Raw genomic sequence first — 25898 nt, 5'->3', positions numbered from 1 at the left:
TGCGATTAATGGAAGACAATGGCTGTCTGGAAAATTGGAAACCAATCTAAAAATTTGCAGTATGCTCTGGAATATTACTGAGAAATATGCAAAGAATTTGGTCTGTAGTTAATTTCAGAGCTCCTGAGTTCAAACAGGGACACCATAGATCAAGTCGTAGATCTATGGCCATAGTCTTGCAAGTATTCATCTTTGAGGAAGGATGAAAACAAGAATAAAATCATAAAAGCTTTACAGCAGCAAATGTTGTGTAAAATATGTCATGACCTTAATTGGTAACTTTTTTGTTGCAGTCACTGATAAAAGCCCCTTTTACTCTGTGTTTTTAAGGCTGGAATATCGCCTGCGTGAGACCCAACAGCAACCGAAAATGTCTGCAAAATGGGAAAACAATGAAGTCCAGGAGCTCCTAACCCTACGAGCACAGGACGAGATCAACCACCATATAACAGAGACGGTAAATGATTGTTATTGCCATGTTTTACAATTGTTATTGCTGACGCATTTGTTATATGTCAAACTAGAGGCTGATGCAGTTGTGTTACATGTCACTCCTTTCACGCCTCTTTCGATTCTGCAATACTGGCATGCTGTCTAAAATTACCACTGAGAGCGGCATCATGCTGCGGTTGGTTGGCTCTGTGTAAAAATGCAAAGGCGGCATAAAGAAGGGACTTTGTAGTGCCGCTATAGCACAATCTCTGATTAGCATTTTGAAAAGCAGCCAAAAATTAGTAGAGAATGTTCAGTTTTACACCTCTGCCTCTGCGGGACGCATGTTACAATAACAAATAGGGATAAAATTAATTCATTCACAAAATAAGAAAAAGCATGTTGGCTGATTCTGTTCATTTTTAAGCCAATATCTGCCAATATCGATGACGTGCATCCCTAGTACTTGTTCCTCATGAAGGCTGACAAAAATTATCAGATGAATTTGCTGTCTCATGTGAAAGCGTGTAAGCAATTCCAAAACTTTATAAATACTATTTATCTCTTAAAGTATTACACAGACTTTCTGTTGCTGCCTAAACAGGGTGGCATCCCTGTACTAGTCAGTAATCCCTCCCAAAATCTCAAAGCAGAGTCCAGTGCGTTACAGCAGTGGCAAGCAGCAGATGACTTGCAGCATTAGAGAGAGTGAAGAAGAGAAAGGGAGAGGGGAGGGAGGGAGGGATGAGGGGAGGGCTGGGGTGGAGATTGTCGAGCTGTTGCTCCGTGTTATGTGTCGTGTAGAAGCACACTGGAGAGGAGAGGAGGAGGTATCCGACAGCAGGGAAAAGCTGAAACCTCCTGGGGGAGGTTTGTGTCAGCCACATGCTCCGGCTGGTCCTCACTGAGCCAGGCCTTTTGTTATGCTGATTTACTCAGTCTTTTGTCCAAGACACTGATGGAGGGTGTTTGTGTGTGACAGAGAGGGAGGGAAAGAGACAAGAAAGAGAGATGGAACGACATAGTTTACAGCATATTGTAGATTATATGTAGATGTATCAATAATCACATATTTAGTGGATAATGGTGCACATAATAATATCTTACCAACCCATGCAATACTTACTCATTAAATAAAACCCATCCATGAAACTGAAAATGTTCAATTGTTGATGAGACAGGGTGAGAAAGTTGTTGATCTGACTCTTTGTTGATTATTCCAGATTGTTTTTGTAGTTTTGTAAACATTTTCTATTATTTAATGAACTCTTTCAACAGTATTTAAAACTTAGCAGCTTGGGCTGGACATATTACAGAAAGATTGACTGGAGGATGTAATGTTGATAAAAGCTGAAGGGAGCTGATCAGTTTGCCTTCTGTCACCTCGTCATCTCATGAAAGCCAAAAGCATAGTACTCAATCAAAACATGAGGAGTTTCTCTGTGGTTATTTTGTCCACATTATTCTGTCTACTATTTGTATACTCCTAGTAAGTTTGGGCAAGTAATCAAGCTTAAGTTTCAATTACAATTTTGTCTTCCAATGATATTGAAAACAAGATAATTGAGATAAAACAATTGTTGGGAAACTGCCCATTGGTCCGACATCCCATTGTTCCGACCATATTAAACTCATTGTTCCGAAGTCCCGTTGTTCCGAAATCATCATGATGCCCTGTGGTTAAGGTCTGGTTAGGTTTAGGCACAAAAACCACTTGGTTAGGGTCAGGAAAAGATCATGGTGTGGGTTAAAATGAAAAAGAAAGTGACAAACACATAAGCCGTGAGCCTGCTCCGCCTCAAGCCTTTCCCAGCTGACCCAGAGCCGGTCGCGGTGCACCACCAAGGTAGAAATACGCCCGCCGGGAGCCGTTCAGCACCGTGGACCGTTGGACTAATGGGATGTCCGACCAATGGGGTGTCGGACCAATGACATGGACCCCAATTGTTGTGCCACAGTCTGTATCACAATAACGCTCTCATTTTTGTCTTATGACCCCTTTCCTTTACAGCAGTGTTGCGAACTTGGCAACTTTCTTGCTAGATTTAGCAACATTGCAGACCCCCTTAGAGACTTAATTTCTAAAAAGTAACTAGCAACAAATTTAGTGGCTTATTCAGACCATCTGGGGCAGAAAAAAAGAAGTAGCCTATATTTAAATTTTATTGCAGTTCATTCAAATGCATGCTGCTCAGAGTAAAAGAGCCCTTTCACAAAGGACGTGGGATCCCTCGTAGGCTGTGTTTATATTTATTCACTATTTATTTTATGACATTGTCAATTTTTGTCTTTTTTTTTTTTGTTTTCAGTTAAATTATATTTCAGGTTCATGAAATAAAATTTAATTTTTTTAAATTTAAGTTCAATAAACGCAGGATGTTTCCAAAGTCAGGGAGTAATCATATTAAGTAACTGTGGTTTCAATATTCACCAAAAAAAATCATGATTATGATTTTTGCCCATTGCACATGTAAATAAAAATGTAAAAATAAATAAACAAAAGCAGCAGGTTTCACTCCAGACAATAATCCAATTATTTATTAAGAACACCTGTAAAAAACCTTTAAACTCCATTCAGACAAGCATTATTTGATTTAAACGGTGAATTTAAAAGGCTGCAATTCCAATTATTTCTATTATTGATTAATCATTTGGCCTTTAAATGTCAGAAAACAGTAAAATAAATAAATAATAAACGTTATCACTTCCCAAGGCTGAAGGTAACGTCTGTCTATAAATGTCTTGTTTTGTCTGACCAACAAAGATGTTCATTTTACAATTATTTAAATAAAAACACATGAGCAACAAATCCTCATATTAGAGACCCTGGACACGGAGAATGTTTGGATTATAGATGGGGGCAAAGGGAAAGAGAAATAAATGAGCACAGAGGGAGGAAAGAATGAGGAGGACTGAGGGGAGAAAATGACAAAGAAAGACACAAAGAATGAAAGAAACAGATAAAGAAAGGAAGACAGAAAGTGATGACGGCACACATCAGGATGAGAAGTGAACCTAATCAAGGTTATAGTGGAGTGATGCACTGAGACAGAGGGAGGGAGACAGAGAGAGGATGACAGAAGGTGTCCCTCTCCCCAGCGTCCAGCCCCCAGCTTTGACGTCACAGGCTGAGAGACACAAAACAAGCTGCTCTCCGCTGAGCTCCTCACTTGATTTCCACTCACACTCTCCAACGCACATTCACGCCTGCCCTCAGACACGCCGCGACACTTGCCTCGGCACCCGCTCAGCCCTGAGCCGGTGTGCGTAGGCGTCCAATCATCTCTACACCAAAACATTGCACTCCAGCAACAAGAAATCCACTTGGTCTCTCTCACCCCTCAGGACTGAAACATGCTCCGTCTCTTGTGAGTGATGCCTAATTCTGTGTGAGGCTGCCGGCAGGAGCACGCGGGAGAACAAGGAGCGCTCCGACTCCCAACCCTGACCCCGTCCCAGAAAGCAGCAGATGTGAGAGAAGAGGAGAGGCGGAGAGAAAGAAACACAATCTCCCCTACCCCTCCTTCCTTCATCTGGAAGAACAATACCCAGCCTCCAGTTGGAGAGGGTCAGCTTTTGTCCCTCTCCTCACGCTCAGAGCAGACAGACGCGCTGACACATTGACCTGCTGCTGTGAGAGGAGAGGACGCTGCAAAACAGTTGCTGCATGTTTGATTCAGTACTTGGACAGCTCCTGAGCGACAACCAGCCCGGCTGTGTGTGTGTGTGTGTTTGTGTGTGTGATTCCATGAGTGTGTAGACTCTGTCGTTTTTGATTCGGAGACCAAAGAAGCACAGATGGAGCCCCCGTGCTCGCTCCAGCTCGGCCCCTGTGGCCCCTCTCCATCCCTGGGATCGCAGAGCAGCACTGTCGGCTTCCAGCATCTGGGAGAGAAGCAGCTCTTTGAGAAGTTTTGGAAGGGGACTTTCAAGGCTGTGGCCACCCCGAGACCGGAGAGCGTCATTGTGGCCAGCATCACCGCCCGCAGGAGGGTGAACAAGTGAGTTCTCCACTTTATAATCGCAGTAGGAGTGTGTTTTTTCCATGTTTGAAATGTGTTTGCTCTCCAGCTGCTTCAGTGAGAGTGTTCAAAGACTGTTCTTTGCGTCTGTTGAGGAAGTAACTCTCCATTGTAACACGTTTGGTCATACAAAACATCAGCAAGTGGCAATGAATTTTGACTGATGTTTGGGAGCAATATTTTAAGCGTACTGATGTCAGAACCTCTAAACTCATATTTTGTGTCACATACTGTAGGTATCTTTGTTGTCTGCTTATGCCAAGACATTCGTAAAGGTTCTAGTTTTCATTGTAAGATTTGCTTTCGGATTTCTTGCATGTCGCACAAGGGAGAAGTTGATCATATCATGCAAGTTCGTGTAGCCACAAAGACAATGTTTCTGGTAATTTACAGGTCAAAAGAAAACTGAAAACTGGGGTAAATTTGGTCAAAAATTAATTTTACATTTTGGATGTGTAGGTTTCATATAACCAGCACTCATATGTAACTTGTCTTAAAACCTTTCATCTTAATTTAGCCCAGTGTTGACCCAGGAATCTTTTTTTTCAGTGCTTAAAGATGATAAAAGCTCAAAATATGTCTTCAGTGTTGACTCACAACTGATCACCAATTTATATGGTCTCTCTTTGCTTCTGTATGCCGTGCGACACATGTGACATACAGCCAAACACAGCTGGCATGAAGAGTGTGACGTTCACTTAATTGTCCCCTCTAAAGGTCACATGGCAGCATCTTCAAGCCTCTAATGTCACACTTGTCCCCTCTTTCCCCTTGTGACATGGCTTTGTGCCAGCGTCTGTTGACGGAGCAGCGTGTCACGTGTTTGCTCCTCCACTTTCATCCCTCCGACCAAAGGTTAGCAGGAACACTCACAGCCTAAGAGCGGAGGAGAGGGAGAGACGTTGCCCTTTTTCTCCTCCTTATCCTTTATTTTAATCCCATATCTGCTCCTGTGTGCACGATCAAATATCACATGCTGGCTTTGACAACTTTATATATTCTGTCATGCGCTGCTCTGCCTGTTTGTCAAACACCACACAACACAGACAGTGACACCATTTTGCCTTTGAGAACGGCTCACAGTGTATGTAACAGAGCACGTAATGAATGTTCAAACAGGTACAACATTTACACAACCACACTTAGATTTGCGCATGCGCGTTCGCATATCAAATGATGTAGCTTGGTCGGGTGACCTTTGAATGGTTTTGACACCCACTATCAACTTTCTCTTATGTGAAATTAGCTATGTTAATGAGGATTAGAATGGCCCATTTCATCCTACATCGGCACAGGCAGCGCAACACACTGAACCAGATAATGTGTCTTTAATGGGTTCTATTACAGCAGGCCCATAATGCTGCACATGGTCTAGCTATAAAAGATTTTATTAGCTTGTAGGATATGACTAAAAAAACACTTTATTGGAAGAATATGACCAAATGCCTTTTTTTTTTTCGTTATGTCCCAGCCCAGCAATCTAACCCAACAACTGTAGCACTAATTTTTCTGTCAATCAACCGTAACATTGTACAGATGATAGATTCAAATCTATTTAGGGAAACAGGCAAAATCCTTCAAAAAAGTGAACTTTAATGTGGCTGGCTGCCATGAACTGAGCAGTTTTTTTTAAAATAGCCGGAGACTCTGGAGCGGGGCCCAGCTGTCTCTTCAGCTTTAGCTTCTTGAGGAAGGAAGCTCTCCTCAAGTGGCTTTGCCCCTCTTCGGGCTTCGCAGGGGTGACAGTGACGATGATGGCAGCACGGCAGAGGCAGGCGAGACCGAACGTCCCCAGAGAGCAGACATAATGTTGCTAATTCGCCCGAGTCTGTTAGTCAAAGACGACAGCGGCGTCTCCATTGTCCGCTGTCGTCTCTCTGGTCCCGCCTCGGTGTGTTCTTGCAGGAAGGGTGAAATGCAGAGGGACTTTTGGGTGATACGGATTGTAAATAATGGGTAAAACACAACAAACACACACCTAGAGAATATGAATGCATGAGGAGGCTCAGGCGTCCTCCTCCTCCTCCTCCCCTCCCTCCCTGCTGCACTGTTGATATTGCCCGAGCAGAGTGTGACTGGGGAATGCTTAGACCATCAGAATGCATGGCCTTAGGCTCGCTCCTCTGCCTCTTCCTCTCCAAGAGGAAACATCATTATTCACTGTGGATAACTGAGGGGTGATGAACAATTGCAGTGAAAGTGAGGGGGCATTATGTACAACAAGCAGAGAGGGAGAGAAGAGAGACCACAGGGAGATGTTTCATGTTCAATCAGCACGGGTCTTTTTTTTTTTCTTTCTCTCTGCCTGCACCGTCCTCGCCCTTCGTTTCTGTTCTCCTCCTCCTCTCTCTTTACTCCTGGAATAAAAATGCTGGAGGGGCCCATGAGCCACAGAGGAGTAATTAGAGTTTGTTGTTCACCCTCTGTCCTCCCCTCTCTGTCCTCCCTGTTTGCTCCTCTTCAGGCCAGTCACACAGTGGAGGGGAGGAGTTCACTGGCTCTGTGCAGCGGGGTGGGGCTTTGCTCGAAACCATTATGACCCCGCAAGCTGTTTTGTTCACGGGGGGGGGGGGGCTCCTCATTAAATATGCAGCCTGGCTAACTTTGGGATGTGTGTGTGTGTGTGTGTGTGTGTGTGTGTGTGTGCATTCATGTGCATCTGTACTGGACGTGTTTTCCAGCAATTGCAAGGGTTTGAAATGAGGGTGTAAGCTTGTGTGTGTGTGTGTGTGTGTGTGTGTGTGTGTGTGTGTGTGTGTGCGTGTGCGGCTGCCGTGTTAGTGGGGTCTTGTCCAACTCTGTGGCAGATGGCAGGCTCGGGAGAATGCAGTGCAAGGGAGGGGGGAACGTGTGTGTTTGTGTGTGTGTTTGTGTGTGATAGGGGGTTTCAGGCCCTCTTACCTCAGCAGATGCTGATTTAACGAGGAAGAGAGGGAAAGGGTTTGGAGGGGCTTGTACACTGACAGCACCAGTGGGAATATACAGCGGGGTGGACAAAATAACAGGAACACCTTAGACCAGAGCGCAGTGCAATCCAACTACAGCCTGAAGAATGACCATAAGGTCGAATCACCACGCTTGAAATGTTCTAAACAAAAATGAATCATTAAAAAAATACTGACTACAGAACTGTTACACAAAATTGATAATAATAATAAGAAGAAGAATAACAATAAGAATATTTATATAGCACTTTTAGAGACAGAATTACAAAGGGCTTTAACAGGAATAACCAAGAGAGTAAACCGTAAAAATGCTAAATTAATGAGATTACAAGATTAATTTAATAATAAAACACGGGTCATAACAGTAAAACAATGAGGAGCACAGAAAAATCAGGTCAAACAGGATGCAGACACAGTTACAATTTAAAAAATGGCTGTCCGATAAAAGTGACTTTTAAGAAGTGAGGTAAAAGATGTTACAGAGTTGACTAGCTTGAGATACCCAGGCAGGAAGTACCAAAGCTGAAGGGCATGAACTGAAAAAAGGCCCAGTTACCTCGGGAAACAAAACGATTCTTGAACAACTAGGAGACCCCTGCCCGAGGATCTCAGGCTGCGCTCATAACGGATTAACGTCAACAATAACTAGGGGCATGACCGTGCAAAGTCCAACCATTTATTAGCAAAATCTTAAAATCAATTCTAAAACCCATAGGGAGCCAATGCAAAGATGCGAGAATGGGATGATGTGATCTGATTTCACAGAGTTTTTAAAAGCCTTGTGGATGAGCTGCAGGCGTGCAAATGACTTACTTACTTAAGTGACTTAAGAGTTAAGAGAATCACAGTAGTCCAACTGAGAGGAGATAAAGGCATGGATTACTTTTGCAAAATCTGCAGCTGTTATAAATGATTTGATTTTAGATATTAGTCCTTAACTGAAGGAAACATGACTGTATAACCCTTGCTGCTTGGTTGTTTAATGACAGGCTTGGGTCAAATATAAGCCCTAAATTGCAAGATAAGACATATGTTGGTAAACAACCAAGATTAGGAGCTGACAGAGAAGGTGGGCCAATCAAAAGAACTTCAGATTTTGATTAATGTTGTTGAAGAAAGCTCTGTGCCACCCAGCCGTTTGAGATCAGAAAGGCAGCTGAGGAGTAGGGCTATGTTTAAGATCTCACCAGGTTAAAGGGGAACATACAGCAGTGTGTCATCAGCGTAAACATGAAAATCAGTAGGCAAGGCAAGGCAAGGCAATTTTATTTATATAGCACCATTCATACACAAGGCAATTCAATGTGCTTTACAAGAGAAATACATCAAAAACAATAGATCATTAAAAACAAGAGCTAAAAGCAAGAAAATAAATAGTTAAAAGCAGTGCAGAAAATGCATTTAAAAAGCAAACATAAAGTAAAAGCAACAGCAGACAAATATAAAAACAATAGCTACAGATTATCCTAACAATAAGTTACATATCTAGTTCACTGGTAAGCTGCAGTAAATAGTAATGTTTTAAGCCCTGATTTAAATGAGTTGACAGTTTCAGCCGACCTCAGATATCCTGGAAGTTTGTTCCACAGGCGGGGAGCATAGAAACTAAAGGCTGCTTCACCTTGTTTGGTTGTGATCCTGGGAACACTGAGTAAACCTGTTCCAGATGATCTGAGGGGTCTGGATGCTTCATAACGTACAAGTATATCAGAGATGTATTTAGGCCCAAGACCATTTAGTGCTTTATAGACAAGTAACAAGATTTTAAAGTCTATCCTTTGACACACAGGAAGCCAGTGCAGTGACTTAAGTACTGGTGTAATGTGCTCCACTCTCTTGGTGTTGGTGAGGACTCTGGCAACAGCGTTCTGGATGAGCTGCAGTTGTCTGATTGATTTTTTACTCAGGCCTGTGAAGACACCGTTACAATAGTCCAACCTGCTGAAAATGAAAGCATTAACAAGTTTTTCTGTATCTTGTTTAGACAGAAATTCTTTTATTCTTGCTATGCTTTTAAGGTGGTAGTAGGCTGATTTAGTAATTGTCTTAATGTGACTATTGAAATTTAGGTCTGAGTACAGTACTACACCAAGATTTCTGGCTTGATTTGTAGGTTTTAGTGTCATGGCGTCAAGGTGAGCACTGACTATTGATCTTTGTTCTTTGGGGCCAAAAACAACTATCTCAGTTTTGTCTGTGTTTAGTTGTAGAAAATTCTGGCACATCCATGTAATAGTGTTTTAAAGTAGGTGGCCCAGTGGCAGCATGGAAGTGGGAAATAAAGAGGACCTAAAATTGTTCCCTGGGGGACACCACAAGTAAGGCGATAGTGAAACTGTGCCAGAATTTGGGCTCTGGCGCATATGTCTTTCGTTTTAATCATGGCATTCAATTTTAAGTATTTAGTTATTCTACAGTTTCTAAGGTTTGGTGTGTTTTAAGCAAAAGCCCAAACAAAAATGTCTAAACCCCAAATTTAAAATGGAATACCTTCCCAGTGACCGAATGTCCAAATAGTTCAATATTTGGCTCCATCCCTTCAGTGCAGAACCCAAATCAAGCTGTCGGCAGAGAGCAGAATTGGCTAATCATAAATAATCTCTGTTAAAAAGAATGAGGCTTTGAGACAGGCCTACAGTTATTTAAAACCAGTGGGTCAAGGATGAACTTATTCAGCAAAGGCTGGACAATTGCATGCTTGAAATTAGATGAAAAAGTGCCAGTGGAAAGATAACAGTTAATAATGGAGAGAATATTACGTCCAGTGGTGTGAAAAACTGATTTTAAAACTAAGAAAAACAGAAATCTAGAGGGCAGGAAAAGGATTTCCCTGAGGCGAAGGATTGATTCAGGATTGACAGACTGATTGGTGTCGATTTCACAGTCACATGATGGGGGAATAATCCAGCCTGGTTTATTGATAAAGTGATTAAGGACCTCTTCATATTTTTCCGTGTTGACTCCAAAGAACTGAGTAGGACTGATCACTGAGTCAATGATCTGAAATAAAATCCTGGAATTGTGGCTTTAAAAAGCAATCAGGTGGAAGTAATATGTATTCTTTGCTTGTTTTACACAAGATTGCAGGATTTTCATTCGACTTCTCAGCGTACATTAAGAATCATTAAGTTTATCTTTTTTCCAAATTGTTTCTGCTTTCCTGCACTTTCTTTTAATGTCCCTAATGTGATCATTTAGCTGGGGAAGAAGTTTACATTGCAATGTCTTCTTCTTTAGAAGGCACAGTTTAATCTAAAATACCTCAACATTTTCTGTTAAAGCTATTGTATTATATTAAAAATAATTCAAGTTTATTAAAGCTTGGACATCGTGACTTAGGTCATCATATCAGTTATAATAACACTGTGCTCACCAATTAAATAGCTGCAATCTTTGAATACAGCAAAAAAAACACATTAGAAGATCAGACAGAGTGTTAACATGCCAAATTATCTTAACCAGTTTATTCTGAGGTAAAACTGACAGTGAGTGTACCTGAAAGTAATGCTATAGAATAGGACAAGCTATATTGGGTGCCCCTGGTTTTGGAAGTGAAAGTTAATGTGACGTGGCTGACTGTTGGAGCTCTTCCACAGCTTGGATCTGCGTGAAACACTCCCAGTTGAAACATTAATACCAACAAACGTCCAACCACCAAGCTAAAATCTGTTACCATATGTCCACTGCTGATGCTGAATTAAACCTAGACATTTTGCTGTTATGAAAACTGACAATATTCTGCAGTTTAAATGTGCAATATGTAATTATCTGCATCTCTCGATCAAAATAATAGCAAAAGACGGATCAATGATGTTGCAGCATTCGGTTTCCACCAGTCAGAATGCCTTTAGCGTTAATTGTTTAGGAGGTTGTTATCATGTGCCAAATTATCTGCAGAGGTCTCTTCCTCTCCAAAACACACGAACCAGGTGATTTAAAGGCTCATTTATGCTCAACGTTAAATAAGGATCCGGATACGGACGGAGCCTTCTGTCCGTGCTCCGCGTTCATTCCGTCAGTATTTCTGCACGTTTCCATAAAGCTTACGGATACAGGCCAAACGGAGCAGTACCACCGGGAACCGTGGGGGCAGTGTTGCTGTCACTACCCGATACATAGCTCTAGTGAGACACGAAGAAGAAATAACAATTCAATTTCTTTCATCGGCAGTACTAGAGAAAAGAATTCTCCGTCCTCCAGTCACATTGTATTTAACAGCCTCACCAACCACCGCCTCCTATAACGCTGCCCCTGTTTTTGTCTTTTATGCAAGAGGTACATTATCCACAGTCGCCATGTTTGTTTTTGAGTTTGTTGTTGTCATAAACTTTTGACTCTGGGCTGCCTCCTGGTGGATATATTGGTTAACATCCATGCCAACGTAAAGAGCGCATGGAAGTATGTGACGGTAACATCGTTTGAAACGGACGTATACATTTTCGTATGTAAAGGGAGTATAAATGAGCCCTAAACCTGCTCCATGTAATCTCTGAACAAAGCAGTTCCATGTTAAGAATCAGTGTTTCTCATAGAGCGGCTGATAGCCCAGCACCTGCTAACATGTGCTCACCTTTGTTCTCTGATAACTTAAGACCCAGACGTTCAGGAGATATTTACTGGGAGCCGAATTATCCACAGAGCACTCTGCTTCTCAAAAACAAACAGATCCTGTGGTTTAAACTGGTAAAAATACTGAATAAAGCAATTTACAGTTAAAATTATTGTTTCTCCAATGCTGTTTGGTAGAGCAGGGGCTGGAGAGGAGCTGCTGCTAATGTTTGCTCAGCTTGTTTGTCTGATAACTTAAGATCCAGACATCGGATGACTGAATTCCTTTATCTTGTTAAAATATTTAGTTATAAACAACCAAGATCTAAAAAAAAAATATCAGAAAAATGTGGTTTAAAACTAGATAAAAACTCTATTTCTGACAGTTTCTAGTAGACATTGCAAAGGGTTATGATGTAGGGCTGGGCGATATGACCTCAAATCAGCATCACGATTAATTGAACATTTTACCACAATTACGATTAATGAACGCTAATTTTGTTTTTGGTTTTTGCCCTCATAGTTCACTGACCAGGTTTGTACTGTTAATATGCTCAACATTTAAAGCTGGGATATTTTTTCTGACGAAAGAGTGCATATCATATCTTTGTGATTTTAAAATAATCAGAGGAAACACACACAGGTGAACTATTTATGATCATTTATTTAATATTTTGTGATTGAAATCAAAGCATACATACCTTGAAATGAAAATGTCCTATGAAAAAGGTCACATTTTAGTTAGTTGTTAGTTGTTTCATGTGAACAAATCAATTATTTTAGATGTTGCCATGTTGAAATTAGAGAATAACTCGAAGGCGACCAAATGACTCATACTCTGTCCTTGATTAAAATTACAGAGTTTACTGGGTTTAAACATTTCTGGCAACATTTGGGATAATGTAAGTAACAACTCAATAATATATATTATATTGGTCTCGTTGTTTTAGATAATTTAATGCAGAAAAGTTACAGTACATATTCTGTCTTTAAAAGACTTCACTTTTGAATTCTGGTCAATTTTTGTTCAAAATAAGTTCAACCAGTAGGGAGCCTTGTTTACAATCTCTATGACTGTTTGATTGCTCGTGCTCTTTGTCCCATCAGAGCTGCTTTTTGTGGTGTCATCAGATGTTTCCAGGTTGTAATAAATAAGAATGTGTTTGTGTCCACCCTCTGTGTGGTCGTAGTGAAAACGATTTGCCTTGGGTTTGAATTTCTTCAGTGGCCACCTCAGTGTTAAAGCATGTTGGAAATTGTCAACACACACACACACACACACAAATACAGACATAAAATGTTCTGAGAATGGGAATAAATGAATAGAGGATACGGAGTCTCAAAAACATCAAGGAGTAGCAGTCAGAGCTTCCCCAGGGACGACGCATCTCTCTGTCTTTCTCTCTGCGAGAATGACAAACATGATTTAGTGACGGACGAGGGGTTTGTCTGCCGCTCTATATCTCTCTGTCTGTGCTTCTGCTCTCTTCATAGCTGAGTATCTTTAGCCCGACTTCTCTCCCTCTCCTTACATCAGTATCTCTCTCTGTCCTTCCCTTGGTATCTTTTCAGTGTGCGTTGACTCGCCCTCTCTGTGTCTGTGTCATATTACTCAGAGCACACAGGATGCGGCCACTGAGGCATGCAGACAGGAGAGTAGGAGATGATGCCGACTACCCCAGGCAGGAATCGGACTTGTCACCGCAATGGATTCACATTCGATATTGATTCCCACGTAGCCAATGCATTTATTGCAAACCAGTCTGTGGCTTAACACTTTAAATACTGTTCGAGTGTGTTTCAGGATGCATTATGTATGTCACAGGAATTGGAGCTGAAACAGAGGTGCTAGTTGGTGGAGTTGATTTATATTTGGCATTGATTTCTGCTGGGCTAATCCGTTTGAATCGAACCAGTGTGTCATGATTAACACCTGACATGCTGTTGCAGCATGCACTAGGAGGTATTTAAGGAAGCCAAGGTAATAATGAAGTTTATTGTAAAAGCACTTATCAAGTCATACATGGGAAAAGTCAACATTTTAATCAAATCGTACATACAAACATACATGGTACAAACTGGTTGAAAACTGGTAGAGACTTTAAAAGGCGGGTAACATGTTCTGTACTTGTCTTTGTTTCTGGTTTAGTTGCAGAATTCTGTAAAATGTATTAATTGATTTCCAGATGAATGCCTGCTAAGATAAGAACATTACAATAATCTAACTAGGGGTGGGCGGTATGGCCAAATTTTTCCATCATTGTATAGGTAAAAGCATGACACAGTAATTGTTCTAAATTCAATTAAGAAGTGGTTTAAAATCCCATACCTTATCCCATTTGATCATATCCTTCTTTAATTTGGAACTTCCGTACATTAAAAAAAAAAAAACAAGAAACAGCTGCCTCACGAGACAACACTAAAAACCAAAGACTCGAAACAGTAAAACTAAAATTCTTGTTCCCAAGAAGAATCATTTCAAGTCTTACAGGTTTTTGTATTGCCAACTTCACTCTCCTCCTCCACGTCTGGCCTAATCACGTTAGCTTAGAGGCAGCTGGATTCTTGAGATCATGCCAACGGACGATACTATGAGTTTTTTGTCATGTGAATTAATAATATTGCAAATACAAGTTAAACTTTTGGTAGCCCACTGGACTATCAACTTTGTTGCAACTGCAATAAAAATGATTGAAGTAAGATAAACAGACTGAAAACGTAGTATTATTAGATAAAACCAATGTTGATAAAGTTTTCCTTTGGGGACATAATTTGCAGTTGAAAAAAGATGATAAATCATAGTATACTGCAATATATGTTATCGAAATACTCAGCAAATTCCAATATTGTACAATGACTTAAGTATCGTAATAAAATTATGTCGTGGTGACTAATGATTCCCAGACCTTAAAACTAACAATGAGAAAATTAAATGTATGTATGATGGATTCAGTGGCTCTGGAATGAACTCATTTTGGTAATATCAAAAACAAAATTGGACGACCTTGCTAATACGCAATTCACAATTGAGTTTGGGGTCTGAGACACACCTGGCTGTGGCTTAGATGGCAGAGCAGGTTGCGACTAATCAGAATATTGGTGGTTCAATCCCCCGCCTCTCCTGTCTGCATCTCGAAACATCCTTGGGCAAGTGGTTACTGTGTAGCAAGTGGCACCATTTATGGTAGCCTCGGCCATCAGTGTGTGTGAATGGGTGAATGCAACATGTAGTGTTGAAGCACTTTGAGTGATCAGAAGACTAGAAGACACTACAACTGCAGTCCATTTACCCAGGTTTTTGACAGAAGCCTTAGTGTTGTTGATAAAAGTCTCGTGTATGGTGTGATGCAGAAAGACAAAGACTGCTAATTTGTTCGTTGGGTGAAGACCTCCGCTGAAAACATGAGCTTTTCAGTAACAAAGAGAAATTATAGTTTAAAGATGGAACATATTTGAGCTTGTCCAATGGGATTTTTAAAGGTTTCATAAGAACTGAGATTCTTAGAACATCCCCCATTTATCAGAAAACACTGAATCACTCAGCTAAAATAAGAAGGGTTTCAAAGGATTATAAAACCTTCCCCACAACAAAAGCAAGTAAAGGAATAATTCTAGCAGCAGACAATGATGTACTTTTAAGGGAGGTCACCAAAATGTTGTAGAAAACCAAAATCTTCCTCCTGTTTGCCATATTTATTCTCATAGAGAACTGACTCACTAATGTCCAATATACACTATTTACCGGATGTTTGTTATCAAATCAAATAACATTAGCCACCTTACATGCTACTGCTCATACCAGACCAAGTAAAGTTGCAGCAGTAAAATTACTAAGTGTATCATGTTGAATGTGGTTGTGAAATTTACTTTTCATTTGGGAGAATAAGTATATTATTGTATTATTTTTTCCCCTTCAAAACTCACATAGTGTTTTCTTAATGGAGCTGCAAAGTGTTTTATCACACAGGCTTAATGAGTGAAAGAAGAAAATCCATTTTCTTTCCATCACTTTAATTCAGCAGACACGCCATCATAAATACTTTGAGGTGGTTTTCACTCAAATTTAAGTGATGCAGTTATGTTACGGCGAAGGCAACCTGCAGAGGCCAGCCAGCGTGATTGCTTCTGCCTTTCCAGTTAGCAACACTATGACCATCCATATTTCTTCCTACCTGCAGGGTTATATTGTACCGAGTCTAATCCCTTCCAAGTACTGCGGCAGTATAGCTGCGGTACAAAATGTAAAGTTCCCTTTGTTGTGATCTTATTTTGTCTTAATGTAAAAAATGATATTTCCAGCTTTTGAAGCTCACTTTGACATTTCCAGATTTCACTCTCGTCTCTGCATCAAAAAGGCTCAACCTGGTGCGGTGAGAAATTACTAATGACACCGCCATTGATATGCGATATGTGGCAATATGCTGCACTTGAGTGCTAACTTGTAATAGATGTTTGATATAGCCAAAGCATGATGGGTAACAAAGAACAGCAAGTCTCTGTGAACGTGGCGCTCAAAAGAGTCTTTGATATTTGAATCCAGCCAATCTCTCTTTTCTTTTTTTGTTCTCATACACACTCTTCATGAAAAGATGTCAGGTTGTGTGCTTTTTTGGGGGCTACGCATCAGAGTGTGGAGCTGCTCTGAATCCTTCTGTGTACCACTGTGTAGGCTATATGCATTATTATTACTGTATTCAGTGCTTGAGTTCTTCAATATCCCTAAAGGCATCAACATGCTTTAACAAGCCTAAATAGAATCTACACATGAACTAATTGGAGGCCAACATCTTTACAGGGATCCTGTTGGTCATGGGATTTCTGTGGGGTTCCCACGGTGGGGGAGTTAATTTTTCTATTCATCACGTGACTGGGACGGGACAGAAAAAACAGTCAGATGGGAATCATAATAATATTGAAGTCAGCAACTAGCCATTTGTTGTCACAAGTGCAAAGGAAATATATGCCTCTAAGTATGACCTCACATGTCATTTTATGTTAAGCATGTAAAGTAAAATGGATCATTAAGATAATACTACTGCGATTGTAATGCTTGTTTCCATCAATGGTAATTATGTGTTAGCATCGAGCTAACAGACTTAGCGCTTGTTATTTGCTTCATGGTTGGAGCAATTAAAATCAGAAAACTCTTCTCACAACAAGAAATTTGCCTCGGTGTTTGGGGCATACAATAAGCATATTAAGAGGAAATAAAATTGAGGGCAATGCACTGCAGCTGTCAATAACAAAGGCAGAATGGAAAAATTACAATAAAAATATGAAAAATATTCTTTAAAAAAATATCAGAACCAGGGCTGTCACTTCATTAAATTATTTAATTGCGATTGTCCGTAGTTAACTGGCAATTAATTGCACATTTTTATCTGCTCTAAATGTACCTTAAGGGATATTCTTCAAGTTTTTAATACTCTTATCAACGTGGGAGTGGACAGATATGCTTGCTTTATGCAAATGTGTGTTTATTATTATTGCAACAATCCAAAACAATGACAAATACTGCCCAGAATATTTTCCAGAATTACCTCAAAGGTACTGCGTGCTCAAAAAATATACTGAAAGCATACAATGGCAATCTCAAACCCAACAAGCAACTTCAGATGGACATATTGACCCTAATGTAGCATTACTAAGCAATACTTACACAATGTAGTGTCCAACCTTACTCTTGTCAAGGTTAACTAAACATCGCATTTTTTTAAGCTGCTTGACGCATTGGGTGGTAACTCAATTCACATCAGTGGTAAATGCAAATAACTTTGGTCTTGTCAAGAGAAGCATGTGGCAGAGCTCTGGAGCTGAACCTGCCATTCCAAAGACCCCTTTCTTGCCATCCATAATGTTACTGCTGCACCGCGTCCTGATTTCCCAAACTACGGTGTGGGCTGAGGGTCATAATTACAGAAGGTACATGCGATAATAATTATTCAGTTGTCATTAGCCCTTTTTAAATAGGAATTGTGCAAATTTGCAGGAAAGCCCAATCAGTCTTCTTTCAGCATTGGCAGTATAAAAACAAAATCGGGGAGTGCAGCAAAATGCCTCCTGCCTACTTTTGTTTACACAGAATGCGCCTTTTTCGGGGCAATGGGGGGCGTGAGCAAGTAACAAAATATGTAGCTCAGTGTGTGATGTAAACAGTGGCGTGGGAGGGAAGCCGCGGCTGGTCAGTCCTTCTGCGATTCTCTCGTAAGTCGGCCCGTCCTTCACCGTCCCCGTCATCTGACGGTTAATGGCCTCTTCGTTTGCGAGGACAAGGAGGGCACGCGATGCCCTGTCTCCCCAGTTGCTCATCTTTACAGTGTCTGTCAGGCTTGCGTTTCCCTCTTGCTACTAGCTGCTCGCTAATTCCTGCTATCAGTTGTTTCCTGTTTATCCACTGCCAGTGGGTCGCACGTGCGGCGTCATCAACAGCTCCTCCCACAAGTCATCAACAGCCCCTCCTGTGGTGGAAGGCTGCCAATATGACTACCCTACGAGGCGGAAAATTGGGCACCTCGGATCAACTCGCCAATCCGGCTCTGTGTGTCTAAATGCTCACACTTTGCCGGCAAACGGCCCAACATTCGCAGAAAATCTGGCAGTGTAAAAGGGGCTATTTATAGCACTTTGTTTCATTTGTATTTTAATGCGCAGTGTTCAAGTGGAGTCATTGTGTTCCTTGAGTTATGAGCTAATTGTTCCTACCTGGCCTTGTTTTGTGGGGACAAGTATGAGTGATACACAAGAGGGAGTGAGTGCCTTGTGCTTAACAGTGAAGAGACGTTGTGGTACCCCTAAGTTGGGATGTGTGGTACTGTCAGCTGTGTTGGTAAAAATTAGACAAAGAAGAAGAAGATACAAATGTTGTCGCCCGCTTATTACCCACAGCGTTACGCTATACTAATTGGATATGCATAGTTTTCTACATAAAAATGCAGTTCACTTTTTTCTTTATATTTAAAAACACAACAGCGACAGGACAGGAAATTTTGAAAATCCACTCCTGTGTCACCCTCGAATACAAATCTGTGTGCAGTTTTCATGTTCTTTGTTTTACTGTCCATGCCAGGAAGACAACATGAAGAAAAATATAAAGAGGTTGCTATAACATCAAAAAACATAAACAGAAATGAATAATCTCAGAATAACAACAGCAGCGGCAGATTGAATCCATCTGCCAACAAAAGACAATCTTTTGTTTGTTCAGCAAGATGTTGTGAAAAATTGAATACTAAAGGTTGGGCTGAAACAAAAGCAGTTGACTAAAAAAAGTGAACAGAGGAAAACTGAACACTTTGTCACTTTAAAGAACATGTGAAATTGATTCTGCAAAGATCTGGAGTCAACGCGGCGCATTTTTCTTCTTCAAACATGCATTTTGGTTTTGTAAGCCTGCCAGTGTTTGTTTATCTTTGCTTTGGCAGCATGTATACAGTCGCATTAACCTTAACCTTAACCCTCATTACAATACAATCTAATATAATAAACATAACAACAACAAACCTTAAGGAAGCAAGGGCCCCACTTTGAAGGATTTTCCTCTTCTTGTGAAGACATTCGGCCCTTATAGGAACAGAACCAACAGAATGCACGTGCAGGTACCTACTTACATGCACATACTGTACAGTCCATATGGAGACTGACACACATCACACCGTAGGGGGGGGTTCAACATGATAATTCCTCCAGAGCTGAACAGCAGCAGCAGCATTTTCCGAGATGAAAGCAAAGAGCTGAGAGTTAACCCTTTCCTTCAAACATCGGCTCAAAGCCGCTGTGAAATTTCCCCTCAGGGATCACAGCTTCCAGCCTGTGGTCCACCTCTGTGAGGAAAATACCGCACACTGCTTTGCTCCTGCAGCTGCTGCTGGCTACTGTGAAGTCTCATATCCTGAGAAGCACATTTTCATGCAGTCCAGAAATAATTTTCTAGTTTGGGGGGGAAACAGCTTTGCTTACAAAGCTGAAGGTCAAGTGTAATGACGGTCTGACAGCAGCAGAGCTGTTTGGACATCAGCTGGCACCCCTGACCTTCTTCAGAGCCCGATAACTTAATGATATCTTAGTTTAATTCAATTCAACTGTACTCACACTGGGAACCCTGTGTTGTTCCTAATACTGAACCATATCCAGGATACACTCTTTACTTAGAACATGATTATCCTGGTTATTAGTATTCCTGTATGATAAACTGTTAAGGTATCTTTGACTCCTGCTGACTCTGTGTTAGTGGTGTCAGACTTTAACTTAGCGATGTCGAGTTATGCGGTTTTTCAACCACACGTGAAAAGGCAACTGGTATTTTTCAAACTGGACCCTATTTTCCCATGTTCTTGTGTCGAAGTGACAAATGGGAGCAACATTTTTTTTAAAATTGGTTCAGTACAGTGAAGGGATGCGCGCGATTAGATGTCTAAACGATTAAACGTCCGCCCCCTCGCTAGTCAGCACCAGAAATATTAGCCGGTTAAATCAATTGGTGTTTTATTCATGTACAAGGCTGCTTAACTGTCATGCAGCCGCCCGCTACTAGTGGGGGCTACAGAGCGAGATGTCATATTATTTGTTAACTTTAAGTGAGTTGTTGTCAGATAATGTGCAGGTTTACATTCATACTGCACGGAGCAAAATGCCTCTCATTTCAGCTGAAATTTAATTATAAATTAAATGATGTTTTATTAACTTTAAAGTGAATTGCTATCATTTCTGTCAGATAATCTGCAAGGTTCAATGTGCCCCACATTTCAGAGGCAATTTATTTATTTAAGATGTTACTTTAGTGGTTAAGTTTTGACTGAGTTGCCGTCATGTTCACATTTATACGCTGCAAAGTGTCTCGTAATTCAGCGGCATTTTAAATCCGCCATGGTTGTTGGAACATTGTGATTAAAGGCTTCAAAGGGATACTAATATTCACTTTTTATTATTTTTTGCACTTTGAGCACCCTTCTTTTTGTGCACGGATGTTCCTAACAAATTAACCTTTTCTTTGCATCGATCTCAGCCTGTGAACCTTTTTTGTGTCTGTCCAGCCCAGTTGCACTGGTGTGCGGGTATATCCTCTGCCGTCCTTTCTTGGTCGTCCATTATACGGACGCACCCAAGATAAACTGTTTATCTTGCAGTTTCACAGCAGCTCGAAGACTTTGTAGAACAAAACAGGAAATTCTATGGAGCTTGTGTTAACCACAGACCTTATTTCAGGCATCTAACCAAAAACCTTTTCAAAACAGCCCATTGACTTTAAGACAAGGGAACCATGGGTGCTGAAATGCAGACTCATTTCCAGGTTTTAGGACTCAGTCCTGCACCACTCTATTGAGCGAAAGGGCTGCCCCTGGCACGTGGAAACAGGGTGCAAAGAAGCAAGTTAGGGCATTTGGCACCGCCAGTGTACGGCCACTAAAAATGTTTTTTTTTTGCCTCTGACAGGCTCAGACTGTTATTCTAAGTGTCTGTAATCTTGGTTTATCTTTCCACTATTCCAACAATCACCAACTCTGGTTTGGTTGAAATAAACCATTAACTCACCCAGTTAGATGTGAACATATCAAGAGAAGAACAAGGGGGAGGTTGGACGTCAGAGACACAGCGGGGGAAAGGGAACATTTTCACACCTGACTAAATTGCCATCTGAGGAAGATCACTGCAATCTCTTCAATCCACTTCAGAAGTCCTCCTTTAAGAATGTAACCAAAGTAAAAGTGCATTTTAGAGCTAACATGGGCTTAGGTATTGTAAGTAAATACATTTATTAATGCGAACATTTCCTTGTAGTTTAATATTATGCAATATGGAAGTTTTTCAAGGTGTAAAAATAAAGTGATTAAAACAAACACTCGTGCTCTTGCACAGAATTAAACTTCAGATACTGTATGAAGGATGTGGGTGACTGCATATCTTATTTTTCTAACTCGCACTAATGACTCTGTATTTACCTCATTTGGCTACAAGACAGAAAAATCATCTTATTTTAGAAGCTGGTCGTGTGTTTGTAATGCAAGACTTTGATACCAAAAGTAAGTGTAAATTCTCTTTGTGATGCCATACAACACACATAATACAAAAGTTCAGTTTCTGAATTGCACTGCAGAAGCTGAATGAGACCACTTTCCAACTCTTAGCACCAACAGTGACACTAAGACAACAGGATATATTTTATTAAAGCTATGTGCAAAGATGTAGATGTTCAATCAGTGTCAGTAAAACATAAGGCAAGAATGTAATCTGTCATGCCGTAAGGAGAAATTTTCTGCTCCAGTGGCAGAGAAGGGTGAAACGATTTAGTCTGAGCTTGCATTTTTACGCCTGAATTAGTTTAATTCCATAATCATAACAGGGGGAGAGAAAAAAAAAACATTAGGCCTGTTTGAAAGTTACTGTCTTGTTCATTGAATGTTGAACTGTTCATGTATACAAATCTGGACTGAACTGCAGCAGTATGAATCTGCTCTGCACCTGGTTGCACTTACTTTATGTTCAAATCGAACGCACTGACATTTAAAAAGTCTCATGACATTTAAGTCCATTAACATAGTAAATTATGTTTGCTTGTTCATGAGATGTGCGTGTGCACGTGCTTGTCATTTTGTCACACCCTGCAAGAGTACACATAACAGATGCAGACACAGTACATAGAACATATCTAAAGTGTAAAGACGCCATTTTCTCCTTTAAAGACTGAAATATTTTCTCAGGAGGTTAGTTGATACAGATTCTGAGGGTCTGTGGGGTTCTTTTTTTGGCAGAAACTGTTAAGGATCACTTGCTTTAGTCTTTCAAACCTTATTAGAGGCTTCTTATCTCTCCGAGCTTTGGGCCTGTAATGTTCTGACTGCTCGACTCTATTCAGGGATGTGAGTAACACGCACGGACAGATGTTGCCTCAGATACTTCACAGGACTTTCAGCTTCGTTTCCTGTGACGGCTGCATAGCTTAACCTTGTTCAAATGCTTCAAAAGGAGGTATTGTGTATTTTTTTGACATTAAAAAAGCCAGTACACAAGGTTAAAGCTGACTCAACTGGATCGGCTGAAAGAAAAAACACAGAGAACACAGACAACACAGACTTTGCTTTGGTTGGTGCTTTAGACGTGTGGAAAAGTTGTGTGTGCAGCAACAAGCAGCTTTGTGTAATTGTTTTCTGTACTTTGTGAAATAAACAATGAAGGGTAGAAAGAGGGGGGATGAAGAGTAGAAATTGTTATGGTTTTCAATAAAGAGGTGGGATGGAAATCAATGTACAGCAGTCCAAAGCATGAGTGACATTGTGAGATTGTCCATTTCAGGACACTGGAGCAGCCAAGGTTATTACATTTTACTGTATATCACATTCCAGCCCATGAATAGAAATCCTTTCTTGAGCCTTGGCCAAAGGGAATTGAATTATATGTAGGCACATAATGTACAGCATTGAATAAACTCATAACAGACGACGAGAGAGAAGGTGAAACACCCCTTTGTCCTCACACTGGCTCTACATGAAATGGACAGTAGTAAATCTAACAGACAGTATAAGAGATGACCTATTCCTCTGAGCCATTCATTACCGGCGAGCGTGGTGGCTGAGAGAGGGACGGCTCGCTCATTATGACCTATTAGATCTTCACAAACCAGGGATGTCCCCGCGCATGAAAAAGATATGAGCCAACTTTCAGCTTTAACTGCGAGTCATCTGGCCTGCAGCACAGAGGCATCGCAGAGAAGGAGAAACAAAAAGCAAAGCAAATAAGACGAATTTCACTTCTTAATGTAAAATATGATGAGATTGCATGTTTTTAAAGTCCCATTATGTAATTTATGAAGTCTAGTCACATAAATTACTGAAGAGTTTGACTTAACAGGTAATAATTAATCTGAATAATTTCAGATTAACCTTCACCAAAATTTAATTCAACACAGCAGATCAGTGAACTCACTGAATAGGCTTTGTATACGGCAGAGAGTTCCCTACTTACCACCAAGCGGCAGTGCCCAAGGCTGAAAGATGAAGCCAATGCAGACGTGCCAATAGAAGTTCTTTGAATGGCCACTTGAGTCTTTTTTTCCCCATAGACCCCCATGTTAAAATGCCCAGCCTTACAGCAGAAATCAACATGTTTACAACCCAACACAAAGGGGTTCTGGTCTCTATTGCTAATTTAAGCATTCATGACAACTGTATGGGAGGTTGAATTTTTATTTAACTCGCCTAGGGGTGCAACGGTATGAGATTTTCATGGTACAATAACCGTCTCAGAAAATGTTGTGGTTTCACAGTATCGTTGTCTTTCAAAATTTGTATACTACTACTAGGCTACTATCAGTCAGAATGAGCCTTAAAGAGTGAAAACAGAAAGCTTATTGTTGGTTGAACAAACATTTTATAACTATAATTGAAACTTGAAACCATTTTATTAATGGAAGTGTGTGTAAAAAGTCTGCCTTTTGAAAATAACCAAAACCAGCTGCATTTTTTTTTTCAGTATCGTAGATAAGCAAATGTTCACGGTGGGATAATCGTCAACTTCTATATCATGTTATACCTTGAAATCAGTATATCGCTGCAACCCTAAACTCACCTGTTTATTGTTATGCATATTTAAGGGCAGGACCGCTGAAAGGAACTCTTACCTTTCTTGCATTTCACACAGCACTTTCCACCTCCCTACAAAGGCCCACTCCCCCCTCCTCCATTACATCCTCATTATGTCTATGATAGACGTAGGCGTTGGCAAGGTAACATTAGATACACGGAAGAGGAGAGCAAGTGTAACCAAGTGTTACAACCAAGACAGTCAAACGCAACCCCGGAGTTTTAAAACTCAACCAGAGTCAGTGACAACTGATGAGTTTTAGAATAAGGTTACAGTGCTAACGTTAGATAGTAGCGTTAGATAGTAACATTAATGTTTCAGAGGCTACGCTACAGTAGGCTAATGTTAGCCATTAGCAATTGGATGCTGCGTTGTCATATATAACGCTATGAACTGAACTGAACTTCTTTGTTTGTCATTTTTATGCACAGCACAAAAACGAAATGACATTTTGCATACCCCAAGCAAAAAAAACCAAAACATTTAAAAACTATTTGTGCCTACCACTGAATGCAGCGTTTTAATTACATTCAATTGACTTGCTGCAACATTACAAACTGTTATTAGAACTGCTTTGTAAGGCACTGAGAAACCTCCGTCATTTTCAGTTGTGTTTGGGCCTTTAACATACATTGTGTGCCATAACTGTTATTTAGAACTTCTCACATACAATAAACATGCACCTCTATAGTGTTGTCACAATACTGGAATTGCTAAATGCTCAACACCTTAAAAAATATCTGTATTTAATACCATTTTTCACAATACCACAGGGAAAAGTTGACATTGAGGGCATACAATTTAAAACTCTTATCATATGATTAATATAACAAGACTATAACAAAACAATGACAACCTTTCTTATCTTGGTTAGTAGCAGAGACTGGATGCAGCTGGCAGCGATGTATCAATACTGCAGAAAACAACTATTGAAACCATTTCAAATATTCAGAATCGATATGTGTCGATACATCGATATTTTCTATGACACTACCACCCTGTGTGATGAATTCCCCAAGTTTGTTAGAGCCCCGACATAAATAATATAATGCGACGGCTTTTGAATATACAGCAGCCGAAAAAGTCATAATCATAATAAGATCAGTGGTGCTTTGGGGGATAGACAGATAGTTATTGCCACATCCAACTGGTATGCAGTATGCCATGAGGAAGCACAATCACTCATAATGACAGTAGGCTGAAATCCCTCTCAGTCTAAAATCGCACCGAGGCAAAGGCCTCATTAAATATGCATACACAACCCAGACTTGGCATATTGGAAAATCTGAAAAAAATCCTACATAATAGGGTGAAGCCTTTTTCCCCTGGCAGCAAATTTAACTCCAGAGTCAAAAAACTCCCAGGAGCATCTTATTTA

At 40.5% G+C, this 25898-nt stretch overlaps 1 protein-coding gene across 1 annotated transcript in view; it reads left to right on the top strand.

The window, feature by feature from the left end:
* Positions 1 to 3990: 3990 nt before the first annotated feature.
* srrm4 (serine/arginine repetitive matrix 4) overlaps positions 3991 to 25898 on the top strand; it is a 103932-nt gene continuing 82024 nt past the window's right edge. The window contains exon 1 of the mRNA XM_033620540.2: positions 3991 to 4433. Coding sequence (XP_033476431.1) covers positions 4231 to 4433 — 203 coding nt within the window. The 5' untranslated portion in view covers positions 3991 to 4230. The remainder of the gene's footprint in view (positions 4434 to 25898) is intronic.

The sequence above is a fragment of the Epinephelus lanceolatus genome, chromosome 9 (assembly GCF_041903045.1).
Source record: "Epinephelus lanceolatus isolate andai-2023 chromosome 9, ASM4190304v1, whole genome shotgun sequence".
Classification (NCBI taxonomy): domain Eukaryota; kingdom Metazoa; phylum Chordata; class Actinopteri; order Perciformes; family Serranidae; genus Epinephelus; species Epinephelus lanceolatus.
This window is presented reverse-complemented; position numbering and strand designations above follow the sequence as displayed.